We start from the raw sequence: 16,908 nt of genomic DNA, 5'->3' as shown, positions 1-16,908 counted from the left end.
TTGTGCCACCTCCAGAAGCAGCTGGTGAAAGGACAGTCCAGGCCCTGGTGACCTCCAGAGCAGCAGGGGTAAGTGACTTGCCTACCCCCACATGGGTGATCCTCTCTGCCCCCTGCAGAAACACCAGTGAGCTCCAGCACCCAGTTTGCTGGAGAGGAACAGTCCCTTTTTCTCCCATAAAACCACATTTGTGCCTCTGGGGCACTGCATGAACCCACCCAGGAGTGATCCACCTCTTAGAAAATCACCAAGCCATACAGAAAAGATCATCTTTAATTTATGAAATGAAGAATCATTTTCAAACTTTGTTAGAAGTTGCACAAATAACTTATGATTGAACCGGCAAGAGCTACAGAAGCCTGGCAGCAGGAACGTCTTGGTCCAAGACAGAAGGCAGCCATGTCCTGAGGCAAGATGGCAGGTTTGTGGGCTGAGACCCCAGAGGGAACCTGGCACTAAACAATGAGCACCCCCCTAAGCACCCAGCAGCTTTCACATGCTGCCTGCACACCCCCTCTGCCTGCAGGCATACCCAGGGCAGAGCCTGGCACATCTCTTCTGCCTGCCCCCCAACTACAGGACAGACACTCCCTCCCCTCAGGGATCCCTTGGGTGACCATCTGCCCACATAGTTCTGGCTGGGAGCAGGGACCCTCCTTGGGTCCATGGCCCAGCAGCCAGATGAGATGACCAAACTCTGGGGCACGGAGAGGAACTGAGGTGTCTGCCTTTCCCCCCAGAGGCAAAATCTCACCACTGTGACTTCCTGACACTGTCAGACAGGCTCCAAAGGGGACTTGAAGGCACAAAAGCAAGACCTGGTGTCCCTTGAAAGCTCTGCTCTCCCCCTGCAGGAGGGGAAGGCTCCAGGCTGCCTCACCAGGGCACCTGGGGCAGCCCTGGGCAGGGAGGCACTTCAGGGGCTCAGTCAGGGGTGGGTTCCCTCACCCTGGCCCCAGCCAGCACGGGAGGGGCTTACAGCACAGCTGTGTGGCAGCACCAGCTGGAAGGGCCAAACACAGGCAGTGGGACGCCAGGTGGGACATTCCAGCTCAAGGCTCAGAGCCCTGTTCAAGCCCAGCACCTTTCCCACCCCAGCAAGAACTACGTCTGCAAGGCCACGAAGGAGGGAGCCTCAGCATATAAAACAAGCACAGCCAGCAGCCCCTGGTGGTGCCAGATACTGTTCTGGGAACAAGAAATGCCTAAGAGTGAATTTGGTCCAAGAACTGCAGCACTGTATGTGGGAAGGGTTGTACCACTGCTGGGAAAGGCCTTTGGAGTCCTCTCACCCCTGCTCCTGCTGTCCCGCAGTTACCCCCTCAGTCACTTGGTCCCTCAGGAGCCTCCCCCTCCCCTCCCCAAAGCTGCAGGGCTCCAGCAAGGCAGGATGCCCTCTGCAGTCCCCTCCTGCTCAGCCAGAGAGGCTGCAGTTCCCCAGGGCAGAGGACTGCAGCAGGGCTGAGGCTGTCTCCAGGGAACAGGCAGCCCTTCTGCTCCCTGGGACAGGCTAGGATAAAATGTTCTTGCTCCTATAGCCAAGTGATCTATCCCAGGCCCCTCATGCTGAACTTCTCTGCCTTCCCCAGCAACCACCTCCTGGAACAAGTAAACATTGGCATTACATTTCACAGTTGAACTGTAAACATTGGGGTTTCTCAGCCCACCCTCCCTGCACTTAACCTGCCGTCCTGCACCAGCCTGGAACCAGCACCGCCCCAGGGGCTCGGGCACCCCTAGATTGTTCTGACCTCTGGTGCTCGGCCTTGTGTCAGGCTTTGGCGCTGAGCCTTCACCATCTGCAGACGCTTCCCATGCAAGCTGAACTGCGACCAGCTGAGGAGCTGCAGCAGTGCACATGTGATGGGTACGAAGACAAGCAGGTAAAAGCAGCCCTGACGAAGAGTTGGCTCCAAGGCTGCAGCAGACTCCAGCTTTGGCTGGGTGCTCACCACGTTGCTCAAGGGGTTCCGCTGGAATATGTCATAGCCTGGTGTCAGAGAAGAGTTTGTGAGACTGGGGTCAGTGGGGATGGACCCTCATCCATTCTCTCTGGGTGACTGGCCTTGGGGACGCAGAGACCAAGCACAGCTTAGCAACTGGAAGAGCTCTCTGCACCCGCACAGGACATGGTGGAGGACACTGAACTTGCAGGTCTGCCCTCTCCTGCCCTGATGCTTTCCCCAGGAGCACCCTTACCTGTGTATGCACAGAGCAGCCAGGTGCCAATCAGAGGGGCAAAGGTCTGGCCCGGCTTGGTGACCAGAGCCACCATCCCAAAGAGCAGCGCTGAGGCCGCCTGCTTCCTACGGTTCAGGACTAGATCCTCATCCACCAAGTCGGTGACCACCAGGTTGAGCAACTTACAGGTCCCTTCTGTGAACACTCGGTTGCTGCAGAACAACAGGCAAAGCACTGAACAGCAGCATCGAGAAATGACAGGAGTAGGTAAGAGATCAGGGAAACGGGGGAGAGAGTGAGAAAGGTTCCCCCACACTTAGAATAAGAATTTCAGAAGCCCTGGTTACAGGAAGGGAACACTGCCAGCAATAAGCCTTGTGTTCCCTGCAGTGATGCCTTGAATCAGTCCTCACCTGCCACACAGACAGGCCCAGGGACAGGACACACTGGCTAACAGGCAGCTGCAGCACACCCTGAGGTCTATAACCCCAGGCAGGCTGCAGAGGCGAGTAGCTCAGCTCAGCAGCTGGAAGAGGCTGCTGCAGGCTGCCACCAGCCCTGCTGGGTCTCTGTCCTGAACATCGCTGCCTCCCTCCCTCTGCTGCAGGCAGAGCCAGTGCCTTCTGCAGTGACCTGTCCCACGCTCACATGCTGTCAGAGCTGGGAGTCACATGGCTTCTGTGTGACCCTGGCTACTGTTCCCTGCCTCCCACTTCTCTCCATAAAACAGAAGCAAGTCATTTCCCCTCCCAGGTGGCAGAGGGCAGGGGAAGCAAGTGCTGCCAGCCTGCCTACCTGGCAATGAAGATGCAGAGCAGATACACCTGATCAGGTCCTGCCAGCAGCATGACAACACTGAGCACCAGCTTCAGGAAGAAGAGGCCTCGCACCACAGCGTAAACCCCACAGTGGTGGCAGAGGGACAGGAAGTACAAGTTGTTGAGGTGGGGAGCAATGTAGGAAACACCTGAGCAGAGACAGAGGTACAAATAGCTTGAGGGAGTTTCAGTATCCACCATGCCTCCAGGACTGATACCGAGAGAGAACAAGGCTGGCTCTCCGACACGCAGTACAGAATAGCCCCCATGCACATACAGAAGGCTGCAGCAGATTTACTCAGTGGCTTTGTGGCACAGCACACTCTCTCTCTACAGAGGGAAGCCTTCTTCCATCAGCCTCATGGGCAGGAAGAAAAGACTTGCCCAGTCCTGCAGGGGCTGTGACTCAGGCCCTGGAGCAGAAATGAGAGGGACAGGACAGCATAACAAGACCTGGCCCACACAGAACCCTCTCAGGGTAACTCTAGAACCACTGCCCACAAGTCTGTGGCAGCCTGGGAATGGCCACAGAAAGGGATTAAGTTCAGGGCTGTGTTCCCTGCTGCATCCTGCGGACACTATCTGCAACCAGTAATGCTCAGAGCAATACCCCTGTGGTGTCTAGGCCAGAGTCCAGCACATTGGGCTCACCACCATTAGAGAACGCTCCAAGTTACTTCTGTGCCCAGGAAGGAAGCTGCAGAGGTCCCAGGGAAGCGTGTGGGATGTGTGTGTGTGTGAATCTTACAGCCCGGAGACCAGCACAGGACACACCTCTCCCCAGATAGGGTTGGGGAAGAGCAAATCCAGACTCAGGCCAGATCCTAACCCAGCTGTTCCCTCCAGTCCCACCTAAGACTCACCGAGCAGGAATGATCCAGTAGAGACAGAGATCTGGTCTGACAGCAGGTGCTCCAGGAACAGAGGGAAGAAGTTGCTGTTAAAGTGGCAGTGAAAAACCTGTGAAGGCAGCATGCAGACAAGCTGGTCAGCAGGAACAGCAGTAAGAGAGAACAGAAAAAGCTAACAGCCCTCTGGGCTCTGTTATCCTAGGAGCCCTGTACCAAGGGATCATGCAGGAGTGGCCTGGAGTACTTCATCAGAGCAAAAGCTTGGCTGTGGAGTTCACAATGCTGTAGGCTTTGAGACTGCAAAGCTGCAATGCCACCAGCCATGCCCATGCATGCCTGGGGTCAGTATCGCCTCCCCTGAACCAAGGCACTGCTCACGGGGCACCTGCTCAGCACAGGGGCTGACAGCGCAAGCGGGGACAGCAGCGAGCACGAGGGTCTGGGGGAGACAGTGGCACAGCAGGAGGGAGGAGGCAGCTGTCAGGAGGACAAGGATAAGGCAGCAGCGAGGCTTGAACACAAAGACGAGGGCTCCGCAGGGAGACAGGAGCTGTGACTGCAGCACACAAAGCTGGGCAGGCTGCCGGCATTTGGTAGTAATCACTGAAGAGGATGAAGAACAGAAATGGCAAAAGCCAGCTGGGAGGTAGATCCAGCTGGACAGTGAAAACAGCAATGTGAGCCTCAGAAAAGCAGAAAGGAGAAGGAGACTGTGCTGACAGCCAAGCCAGCAAACTGCACTCCTGAAGTCATCCCCATGATGAGCCAGGCCTTGTGCTTCTGCACCCCAGATGGGCTGCACAGGGCTCAGCCAGCCCCCGTAACCCAGCCTACACTGCAGAGGAAGGAGCACCCCACAGCTTGCTCAGGAAGTATCCTCAGGGCACAACCAGGGAGAGTGGCTACCAGCTGCTGAATCAGCCAGCATGTGCAGGAGGCTCCAAGAGCAAATGGGTGCTGGAAACACCTCTAGCTTTCCTGGGGAACTCAACACACTGCTGAATCACCATCTGAGACAGCCAGAGCCAGCACTCACCCTCGGAATCACAACATGTTGCTGCTGCGCCTACCTGGACAAGGTTCATGCAGACAAACCAGAGGAAGTTGCGATGCCGAGAGAGCTGCTGGAGATACTCTGCCAGGGTGATCCTCTTCTCCTGGGGGACGGAGAGTTTCTCAATGTACAACCTGAAGGGAGAGGAGAAAAAGAAAGGCAACCATAAATCCCTCACACCAAGCAGGGGAGAGGCCTCAGCTCTCCCTGCATAGATACAGAACTGTCTCTCCTCAGCTCCAATCCCAACCTTCCCTCTCCCTGGACTAAATCAAAACAATAGAGTCTACAACATTTGCTTATTGCTAGCAAGAACCACAGGCAACTGGTCTCCCAAAGAACGTTTGTCTTCTGAACCCAAACCTCAGATTTCTGTCCAGAAAAGCACTCTCCTCTTATAAGCCATTCCACTATGCATACACTCCTTGTCCAGATCCTTGCAGTTAGCTCACCTGGCAGATCTCATCTGGATCTGGTGTGTTAGTACAGCATAATGCTGGCAGCTCATAACAAGAGACAAGTGAGGCAGCTCAAGGAAAAGCAAGGGAGCTGAACAGGGAAAACCAGCTGCATCATGGCCTACCAGCAGCCCAGCCACTATCAGATAGCTAAAGTGAGCAAAAGGGTTGAGACGTTCGCTTGTCCAACTCCATGGGAAATGAGCAGCAAGGTGGTCTCATGCTCAAGCAGGAATGCTTTCATGATAAGTTCGTTCTGACATTTTGCCACTCACAGGCCTCACTGGGTGCTCTAGATATTAACTCATTTCATGTTCCAAACACTGCATGGCCATACAGCAGGTCAGGGCTCTGCCTCCAGTTTGGGCCAGGGGTGTCACGAGATAGTTTTGTCCTATTTTCAGAAGGCATTAGGAGCCAGTGGGACAGAAGTGATTCTGAAAACTGTATCGACAAACAAGAACCACAGATGATTAACAAAAATTTGCCTCATCCTGGATGTTCCCACACGTTTACTTTGCTGCAGTACATTAAAGGACTCTACAGATCTATGCCAGGCCTTTATCACAGCCACAGAATTGGTGACACTTACTCTTTCAGGGTTGATTCTTGGTCCCATTTTGCTTTCCCATCAGCCTCAAACCGCTGGCGAAGCAGCTGTGTGGACAGGGTAAAACCAATGATGGAGCAGAGGGCCAGTGCAATGCAAAAGATGCGAAAGGAAAAGAAGTTCTCTTTGTTCCACACTGCATAGGACATGAAGACAGAGAGGGAGCCTATGGCACTGAAGAGGGAGCAGTAGAAATTGAGGCTAGTCCTGTCTTTTGCTGAAACAGCCAGGTCTGCGAGCAAGGCGTTGTGATGCAGGTCAACCATGGTGAGAAAGCTGTCGTACATGCAAAGGCAAAGGAGGAACTGCAAACCAGGGTGGGCCCAGGCAACCCAGAAAGCCAGGAAAGAGATGGCAAAGAGGGGGCCATTGCGGCTTAGCGCTCTGAACCTCTTCAGAACTACTTCTGGAGAAGAAATCTCTGCTCCTGGCCTGCAAGAAAAGACAAAAACTTTAGAGACCTGGACAAAATTCTGCATGACCATGAATTCTCCCTCTTCAAGGAAGCTGTGCAAGTGGCATGGACAGAAATACAGCTTTTGCTCGTGTAACAAGCACCCACATCAAATACCTTCTCAGCTAATATATGAATACACCAAAAATATGGGTTTAAGGTGGCCAAAAAGCATGAAGAGATTTTTTTCTCCAGAGCAAGTCTCTTCCTGCTTGCGCTGCACTGTCTGCTTTGCACAATGTAAATGATTTCAATAAGCAATTTAAAAGTTTTCACTAGGTACAGGAAGGCACACAGTGATTTTCATCAAAATCTGGATGTAAATACATGAGAAATGCTAATGGCTGACAGTGATCCATGACCCAGGGAGTTCGGGAACAACTGGTCTAAGGCATTCCAGGTGGAAGTAATCACCCTTTCCCCACACCTTGTGTCTCCCAAACCACATACAGACACTCTCCAACACCCTACTAAGAGGCCTGACATTTTAGATGCCATATTTTAGGTTCTGTACCATTCACGTGATTCTTAAGGGCTAGGGTCACATCTACTCAGTGGATGTGTGACTTCCTCTATACAGCCAGGTACGGATTCATAGAATCATTTAGGCTGGAAAAGACCCTTAAGATCACTGCGTCCAACTGTTAACCTCACACTACCACGTCCACCACTAAACCATGTCCCTAAGCACCACATCTATATGTCTTTTAAATACCTCCAGGGATGGTGACTCCAACCACTTCCCTGGGCAGCCTGTTCCAATGCTTGACAACCCTTTTAGTGAAGACATTTTTCCCAATATCCAATGTAAACCTCCCCTGGCACAACTTGAGGCCATTTCCTCTTGTCATGTTGCACATTACTTAGGAGAAGAGACCAACACACACCTTACTACAGCCTCCTTTCAGGTAGCTGTAGAGACTGTAAGGTTTCCCCTGAGTCTCCTTTTCTCCAGGCTGAACAACCCCAGTTTCCTCAGCTGCTCCTCATAAGACTTGTGTTCCATACTCTTCAGCTTCACTGCCCAATATGAAATAACATGCAAAGAGCACTGAACTTCTAAGATGCCAGGAAAAGCCATTTAAGAGTTCCACGCCCCCACAACCATTCCCACGCCATCATTTTAAAGCTGCCAATTTCACAGCATCTCCCTCAGAGACTAAACAACTTCCCAGCCTCTGCTAGAAGTGGAACTTAACTTACTGCTGTGTGCTAAGGAACACCCGGTCGCTCAGCCAGCCAAACAGAGGGTCATTGAGGCTGTTCCAGATCAGAAACACTGTCTAGGAAAGAAAACAGGACAGTGAAACAAGCCACAGGACAGCTCCCACAAAGACTCCATTCTGCTACTGAAGCAAGCAGTGGGGAGCTGGCACACTCAACAACCAGCGGGGATTATCCCTGCGCATCTTCCCTGCCCCATCACCGCTGTAGGATTCCGTCTGGGTCAACTGCCAGATTAACACAGTGAGGCCAGTGGGTTTCCCTGCTTGTGAAACACTCTGACATCCCCAGAGGAAAGGCCATCTTAAGAACAAAGTTTCTGGGTTTGCTGTTCTCTGTTCATGCAAGTGGGGAAAACTGGAAAGCCCAAGTTGGAAGAGGCTCCATTGCTCCCTCTCCAAAGGGGAATGCTGCTATTACAACTTACGCTTCTAGCAAGGAGCAGTCTTGGTTTCAGAATTTTTTTACTTAAGAGGGCAGAAGCCTATGGAGAAGACTAACCTCTCCTATCCAAAAGGACAGTTTATCAATCTTGTAAACGGAGACAAAGGTGTCCACGTAGTACAGGAGGAACACGTTGTGCAAAATGGAAACAAACAGCGACAGGGACCCGTAGATCACTGCAGTGGGCAAATGAAAAAGGCAAGCCAACAGTCGCAACCCCATGTTGGTGCAGTCAGCATTCAGCTCCCTTGATCACCTCCATTTCAGATGGGATGTCTTCTCCCAACACCTGCTGCATCTTTGTTGGGGCCAATCCATTGTTGCTCCTGCAGGAGAGGAAAAAAAAAAAGCAAACCATGAAACCAGGTTTAATTTCTTAAATGAACTAAAAGATTCAAATTAATTGGTAAATCTTTGTCAGCAGACATCAGAATTCATATTGCTTTGAGGAACTGTTCAAAAGTGGATTGGAGGGGATTTAAGACACTAAAAGCTGTCTGCTGCACTAAAGCTGTTTCATTAAGCCAAGGCCAGGCTGAGGGCTCCCGGGTGTGCAGCTGTCTCCTCTTGAGCAGCTGCCCCATCCTTTACCCTGTAATGTTCTTTGTTATCTAGCAAGTAGCTGATAAGCTTTTCAAGGTAAGGTCACAGGAGGAATTAACTCAGATAGCTGCAAACAACAAAGCAACCTTCAGAAAACACACCTAGTCACTAACACTTTTAGGTACTGGTGTAAATTTTTAGCCAAAGAAAAATGACAACAGCTGTGATGTAATCTCACACATGCACACTGCTTTCCCCAGGCAGTCACAGCTGACTGCACCTGGGCTGGCTCAGACAGGAGTTATTTATGGCAAGCAGTTCTGCTGCTTTGTGGCATGAAGAGACATGACCAGAACATGATGGCATGCCGCAGACATGCTGCCATCATAGACAAAGGCAACCAGAAGTCGCTGAGCAGCTGTCTAGCTCGTCTTAGAATTTTAGGATGGGTGTCTGAAATAAAGATGTTTTGACTGGACAGCAATATATACAGAAATAAAACAAGTGGAAACAGCAGCCTTATACCAGAACAAGTCACGGTATGTTCACAAGGGGTGGAGGTGTGAGGGGGGGACTCTTCACACCAGCACTGACTGGAGCTCAGGGCCAGGAGGTGGGACCATCGTCCTCCCATGATATACTCTCATGGTTTTCAGACTGAGCCCCCTTTCACGCTCAAGCTGCTACAGACCAAAGGCAAAACACAAGGCACCTCTTCAGAGGCACTCATGTATCTGGTGAGATGTTAAGAGTTTTTAAATCAGTGCAAGGCAGCTTCTCCAGCCCATGTCATCATAAGCAGCCCTGTTCACAGCATACACATGATGGGTGACAACAAGGTCGCTATCTTAACACTGTCAAAAGCAAGATAAAGGGCTGGAAGTCACTCCTGTTTCAGCCCTCCAGGGTCCACACTCACCCAGATCTGACGCATTGTGGGGACTTCACAATGTAGGATGAGTGCATCAGAAATGGGAAACTAAGTGCCAAGACAGCCTCCTCAGGCTTGCAACATCCGCTGCAGCAAGTCCAAGCAGAAGATCAAGGGGAAGAATAAACGGCTGGTTATGAAACCTGATGAAACACCACTCCCATTCAGCATTTCCCAGAAGCCATGAGTCTGTCTACTTCTAGGCAAGATTAGAGTAGCAAAAATAACCATCTGTTCTGCCTAGCCCAAGGAATTCCTCATAACTAGTTCAGAAGAAGCAGGAAAACCATTTGTTCCAATCAATTACATCACTAGATTAAAAATGCACATCAGCTCCACTCACAGCCAAAGCTCTAGACCTCAACTGGATCCAACTGCAGAGCCCTGTGGAGCTGAGCCACCATTCTGCATCCCCGCCATGCCAAAACCCATGGCCAGATAAAAAGAAGACACTGCTTGGAGGGGAATTCAGCCAGACAATGAACTTTTATAGGTGTAATTAAAGACAGACAAGCCTCAAGCGGAAATTGCATTTCCTATGGTCATGAATTGAAAAGGAATCAAGAATTTGTGATGTGTAAGGATAAAGGTTAAGAAGAATAGAGAGCTAAAGCCAACTGACCCACCAATGAGTCCTCTGTATCTCATCAAGAGCCTTCTGAGGAGGACTGGCTCCAGGGCAGATGAAGCCACCAGAGTGCTGGGCTCTGTCATGAACAGGATAGATAACAAGCAGACAGCATCATTTTGCACTTACGAAACAGTGTATCCAGACCTTGACCACTGCCTGCACATCTAACCTCACTGCAAACTTCCCGAGACAGAGAGATGAGGAAGATCAAAGAAAGGTAACTAAAGCGATCAAGGGACTGAAGCAACTGCCTGCTGAGGAAAGACTAAACAGCTGGGACTGTTCAGGCAGAGAGGAAAGGCTGAAGGGGGACACGACTGAGGTTTACAGTCCCCCACACCAGGCATAAGGGGAAGGCAGAACTGTTGCTTGCCAGGACACAAAAACTGGGAGCACTCACTGTAGCTAGCAGGAAATCAGTTTAAAGCACACAAAAATACTTCTTTACCTGGCAAGCAGCAAACATCTGACATTTGCTGCCAAAGGAGGTCGCAGAAGTGGGCGGCAGGTTCAAAGGATTAGACAAATTAATGGAAAACAGCTGTAGACAAACAGCTACTAAATGGAACAGGTAGGGAAATCCCCTCTAGCATCCCTAATCTGAGGGCTGCGCAAGCTAGGCGTGAACAAGTGGAAAAGCCACAGACAGCGGCCATGCTCATGTGCTCTCCCTCTAAATAGCATCTCCTGCTACCACCGTGGGGCAGAATAAGGGGCAAGACAGACCAGTGGTCTGTCCTGCTAGGGCAACTCTTAACCTGGACTTGACTTTGCTACACAAAGCCTGTTTGAAAGCAAAGCCTGCTCAAGGCTTGTTCCTTAGTGCTGAACTTTACATGTGTGCCATCCAAATGATGCTTCACTAAGCACATGTTGCACAAACCACAGCTGCTGAAGTTTCCAAAAACACCTCATTCTGTCATTTATATGCTACAGTGCTGTTTAAAGAAGGTGAAGCTCCACTTCCTCTCCTTCTCCTTCGTCACTCCCTCACAGATGTGCAACCCCTCCAGCCAGCTGACATTTGTAAGTGATTGCACTTTGCCGGGATAGTTGTTAGCTCATCTTATATATATATTTTTCCCTCCACATCTGCAAATGTGCAGATGAGAAGAAACAAATCATAGTTGTCCGTAAAAAGTAGATTTTCCTTCTATATCCAAAGCACTGTGTTATTTAAGCTTGCCACATTGGTATTTTCATAACCTTTTCCTTGGGATGAAGAATTACTCATGGAGTATGTCAGAACTTTTCAACATTAAGCTTTAAGCAGTAATGGGAAAAGGAGCTGCAGGAGGGAATAGCTATCATTCATTCACGCTGGACTTCTAACACACAGTCATAAAGCAACAAGGTCATAAATTAGAAGGCAACTAGCCTTTATTTCAGAAGCTTCCACCTCCGCATCTGACATCTGGCGTCACTCCTGCCAGTGACATTTGCAGATCTTATCTTTTTGAGAAGGATGTTTGAATACTGGCTACCAGGAAAGCATTGCTTTTGTTTGAGAGTGTTGGCGTAAGGCAGCTGGAAACACACCACAGTTTGGGGCTCGCACATCTGTTCTAACTTCCTAGCCAGCTCACAGCTGGATTCACAAGTCATTGTGTCCCATGGTGATTCAGCAACGCTTTGGCCTACAGTAAGACTTAGCTCCAGCCTTCCACAGCTGAAGCTGGTTGTACTGAGTTGGCAACAGAGCCATATTTGTGAATCTTGGCCCAAGAGTCTTTTAAGCAGTGCCAGACGATTGCTATATGTCGAAGCTGCCACTCAGGAACCTGAAATAGTCATCTGCAGACCCGACTCCAGTAACAGAATGACTCTCCCATTCATTCTCCACGGTGTGAGTAATGCAGGCTGGAATATCCTAAATAATACTTCAAGATATGTCTGTGCCTGCTCCTGCCATCACTACACTGCCTTTGCTGCATATTCTGGATTTTGGGTGGCTTACTAGCTAAAGCAGACGGCCAGACAAGTATACCAGGTCAGTGTCTCTGCATCTGCTACATAATAAATCCACCAGCCTGATAAGCCACCCAAGAGGGGACCCTATTTCCGGACACTCATCACAGCAAGACAGGACCAGGCTGCTGGCAGCCTAGCCCCATTCACAGGGAAGCTAGGCTGGAGCTGCTGCTCCATGACCTGTCCCAGCATAGAGCCTGGTGCTGGGCACATCAATTCCTCCCGGACTCTGAAAGTGACAGTCTCAGCCAGAGGAAACACAGTCATAGATGTCTTCATCTAGTAAAGCTTGTCTGTCAGCAACAATTCCACTTTGCAAACACAGACCAGGTTCTACACACTCCTTCCCATCCCATGCATAATACCCCAGGAGGCCTCCAAAGCACAGACGCCTCAGAAGGTCCTCACCCCACAGAGCTATTTAAATTCTGGCAGGACGCTGTTCAGTAGGAAGGGAAACCCCTCTACGGAGCTTTTTCACTGAATGAAACTGAAAGAGCCCCCACTTAAATTAAAAAAAGGCCTCAAAATCCTATTCCTATTCCAGGAAAGCTCTTACCTAGACACACGCTCCACAAAATTTAGCCTTCTCTGACCAAACTCTGATCCTGTGCATCCTCTTAGAGGCAAATATATCTCCAAGACTCCCAGTTTCTCTACCGTACTACTTCTGAAATCCTAACACCATGTTTCCTCAGATAACCACTTTCTAACAGAGAGTCTCAAGGGAACACCACACACAGTCCCACATGAAACATTAATGAACTCCCCAACAGCAGACTCCCAGAAGCCTGGTTTCTGAACCATAAAGCAACAAAGCCTCTGAAAACCTGATTCCACCTGAATCAGGCAAGGAAACATGCCACTTCAGAGAGGCCACGTGGGCACTTCCCAGTAGTGTTTACCTATTCAACAATCACAGATGCCTCAGTATCATGAGAGGTTTGGTAACACCCTTTTTATTACAGGCAACCACGTGCTTCTATCAGGTGCTGAGTTCATACACGTAAACAGAACTGCCACAGAGACTACAATTAACATCTTGAACCAGCTGGTAGTTTCTGTGGAGCTGTGCTCCAGCAGAGCAATCTTGTTAAATCAGATCTCATTCACTAATAAGATTACGAGGTTCTTTAATAGAGGTAACTGGGTAGATCTCATAGTCTTGGAACTTGGTAAGGCATTTAACAGCACTCTGCATCCCTTTTCTAAACACTTCATTGTTTTACAGTATAAGAAAAATATATTAGATAGATTAAGAACTGGTTCCCCATGATCCTACCACCAGTGAAGAGCTAATCCTGTAGTGGACTTCCACAGCACTCGTATGGGGACTACTACCAGGTAACTCTGGCTCAAATTACAGATTTGGAAGTAAATATGAAACTCTTACTGAAAACAACCCCTAAGAATCACATAAAGTAGAAGAGGGGATTACTACATGGATAGAACCTGTTCTCGTTAAGGCTTAACAGGAAGCACCAGATGTGAAGCACTTTTTACCACTCCGCAGAAGTGCAGCAACCCGGAGTTTCTACTACCCATCTCCATCTTCTCACCAGGGAGACTTTTCACCTGTGCAGCCAAAGTCCCCCCCCTTAGCGCCCCAGCTTCAGTCACAAGGCCACGTGCTGCTAACCAAAGGGCTGAAGGAAGCCCAGCCACCGAGGCCACCAGAGATCTTTGTGGCATTTAGGCCTGAAAAACAAGGCACCAGGTCACCAACTAAAGCAGCTGAAGTTCCCCGGAAAGGAACGCAGGGAACCAGGCTATGCCTGCAAAGCAAGGCCAGAAATGGGGACACCATGTCTTTAGCCATCGAGAGGACAAGCCCAAGCAGCCGTGCCACCCTCAGTGCTCCATCTACGGGGTCCCCCCGTGCTGAGGGAAGGCCTAGCAGCCCCGGTAGCAGAAGAGGTGGCCAGGCAGGGCACAGCCATCATTTCACGGTAGGCTCCCCCCCGGGCTCCGTGGTGGCAGAGGGCCCGTGTGGGGCTGTGCTGTCAGGTGAAGGGAAGGTGTGACAGGGACAGGGCTGACAGACCACCACTCCACACCTCCGGGTAGGGCGGAGTTCCCCCACTGCCTGCCCCACGGCAAGGGACGGGGCAAGGCCAGGGCCGCCTCTCATTGCCGGGACCCTGCGAGGGGGTGCGAGCCAGACGCCGTCCGGACAGACAGACTGAGGACCCTGCCTACGGGCACTGACAGCGAGAGACACGGCACCCCCGGGCCCAACCAGAGCACCAGGGGGAGGCACAACCCAGGGCTCTACCAATGCAAGGGGGGGAACCCCCACCCCGCACGGGCGGCCCCACTGCGGGGGGGCGGAATCCCCACCCCCCCGGACCGACCCACTGCACTGAGGGGCCTCCCCCACCCCAGCCGGGCGGCCCCTGCAGTCAGGGAGACAAACCCGGGCCGATACTGGGGTGGGGGAGGCACCGCACCGCCCCTCTCCCCGCAGCCATCCCCCTGCGCCTCCTACCTGCGTCCGTTACCGGCGCTGCCCCCGCCGTGCCGCCGCCGAGCCGCGCGCCCGCGCATGCGCGCCTGGCGGCCTCCCAACCCCGCCCCGCGGCCGGCTCCGGCCCGAGGCCATCTTGTGTCCTGGCAAGCGAAGCCGCTCCCTCCCGGCCGCCATCTCGTGTGAGGGCACGGCGCTGGGAAGCGGCTGAAGCCGCGCTGGCTCCCGCGGCCGCCTCATTTGCATTCGCCCCGCCCCCCCGCGAGCCGGAGCCGCAGCAGGGACGGGCTCCTCCGGGGCCTCTCTAGCCGCAGGAGGCTCAGTCCTCTATGATCATCCGGCTCGCGGGGCGCTTGTCGCCATGGAAACGCCGCCGGGCCGGGGGGACCCGCCGGCACAAACACTGCGAGCGGCTCCCCGGCCGGACAGGGCCCCTGCCACCGCCCCAGGCCTTGTCCCTCGAGGTGACCCGTGCTGAGCAGGCTGCCCTGGCGCCTTCCACCCCTCTCCCCGGCATCGTGGGGGTGGAGGAGAAACAGAGCTGGGAAGCACAAGATCCTTCCTGGTAAAGGCAGCTGGACTCGTGGTGCCCTTTCACCTTAAACACCTCGAGCTGCTCCAAGGCAGCCTCAAAAGAGTGTCGTGCCAAGCTGCAAAATTATAAAGTGGAAAGAAAACGATGAACGTGGCTGCTTTGGGGGCAGGTTGCCTTCCCTGTAATCCCTCAAATGCCCTACTTATCTCTGTTGTGGGCCATCAGCTACTTACACTTCTCTCCCAAGGTCCTTTTACGTTACATCCCATATATTTGAGAAAGTAGAGACTGTCCTCCTTTATTATTTGAGATACCTCTTTGGAGCTTTCTCTTAAGGAAGTGACTTCTGTTTTCAGTGTATATGCATCACCTTCCACCTCTCACTGCAACAGTTGTTCCCATCCAACTATTCACAGATTTCACCAGGGAAAATTGAGGCAAAAGCTGTGTGCAGAAAAGTATCATCACATCCTATTACTTCCCAATGTTTTTGTGTATTAGACTTACTAGCAGCTTCCTAAACAGGTCATTTTTCTAAATCTGTAGAAGCCAGTCAGTTAACCGCAGTCAACAGGTTTTGTAATTAAAGAGTGATTTGTAGGTATTTAGCTTCAGCTATTAAGACCACCTGCAGCAGAGCAAGGCATTAAGCATCCTCAAGAAGCATACAGTTATGCTAAGCAATGATGAGCTGACCTTGTAGACCCAGTCACCCTTTTTAAACCTGTGTGGGGATTTCTATCTGTAAAGGCCTATAATGGTGCAGGTGCTTACAATAAAGTAGTGCTGATGGGAGCCATTTGTATGGCTTCTTAATTACAACCTACTGAATGAGTAGTGAGTACAAATACTAGCTTAGCTATCTATAACTGAGTGTGAGCCAAAGCTTGGGGGGGGAAAGCTAAAGAAAAAGTAAGGTTCATTTCTAAAGTACTCAGTGTTGGGCTTTTTTTCTGTACTATTTGGTCTGTTACATTAACATTTACAGTTCTTCTTTGAGTGTTGCTAATAGTGTCTTGCTGCTCTGAGAAAGGACCTGATGTTTTGGTGAGTGCTTTGGGGTTTTTATGCTGGTTTCATGTGCTGAGTTTAGCTGTTCCTTTACCTAAATCCTCTGTTCTTGTTACGCTTGAGTTCTTATGTTCAAGTTCTGTTTTCTTTTCTGTAAGGTATCTCACTAGCTAAGACACAAACCTTGTATTAGCTTTAGTAATATTGTTTATAGGTGGCTAGGCTTAAAGCTCCCTGTCTGAGCATGTAATGTAATTGCTGAAGGAGTGAGATTTCTGTTGTTTTCCTTAGACACAAGGGCATGTTCAGACAGGTATTGTAGTCCTGGTTACTACAGAAAAGCTTCTGTAAGGTGAGATGCGGTATCTTACTGTATCTCCTGGCTCTCTATGCATCATTAAGGTAAGTCAGTGAAAAGAGATATTAGAAAGTAAGCTGCCTTCCTAAAATCAGATTGTGTATCCTAGTGTTTCTTGTTCCTCAGTTAAGTGAAGGTATCATCTTGGCTGATTTATCTCAGGATGTGAGTACATGCACCCCAAACAAATGTCTGTCTCTGTTTTCTGTACTTATGATTAAAGACTGGTCTACATTGTAATGTTTTTACCGGTTATAATGGTAAAACAGTAGTAATGCTAGCTTAAATGTTTGTAATAGTGGCATACGACTCTGGTGTTCTGCACTTTTCTTGGCTTTTTGGAAACACAAGTGCTTAAATCCCTCTG

General features: G+C 50.7%; 1 protein-coding gene across 3 annotated transcripts in view; it reads right to left on the bottom strand.

Annotated features, from left to right (window-relative positions):
- Positions 1-255: 255 nt before the first annotated feature.
- MFSD13A (major facilitator superfamily domain containing 13A) overlaps positions 256-16,908 on the bottom strand; it is a 35,111-nt gene continuing 18,458 nt past the window's right edge. The window contains exons 1-9 of one of the 3 annotated variants that reach the window (XM_074907628.1): positions 14,659-14,710; positions 8,152-8,420; positions 7,630-7,709; positions 5,955-6,404; positions 4,921-5,038; positions 3,863-3,959; positions 2,977-3,148; positions 2,200-2,393; positions 256-1,990 (exon numbers count right to left, since the gene is read on the bottom strand). In XM_074907628.1, coding sequence (XP_074763729.1) covers positions 1,737-1,990; positions 2,200-2,393; positions 2,977-3,148; positions 3,863-3,959; positions 4,921-5,038; positions 5,955-6,404; positions 7,630-7,709; positions 8,152-8,316 — 1,530 coding nt within the window. In that variant the 5' untranslated portion in view covers positions 8,317-8,420; positions 14,659-14,710 and the 3' untranslated portion in view covers positions 256-1,736. Of the gene's footprint in view, positions 1,991-2,199; positions 2,394-2,976; positions 3,149-3,862; positions 3,960-4,920; positions 5,039-5,954; positions 6,405-7,629; positions 7,710-8,151; positions 8,421-14,658; positions 14,711-16,908 lie in introns of those variants that run through there. The other 2 variants (XM_074907629.1, XM_074907630.1) reach the window with 2 other exon arrangements.

Source organism: Athene noctua, chromosome 5 (genome assembly GCF_965140245.1).
Source record: "Athene noctua chromosome 5, bAthNoc1.hap1.1, whole genome shotgun sequence".
Classification (NCBI taxonomy): domain Eukaryota; kingdom Metazoa; phylum Chordata; class Aves; order Strigiformes; family Strigidae; genus Athene; species Athene noctua.
This window is presented reverse-complemented; position numbering and strand designations above follow the sequence as displayed.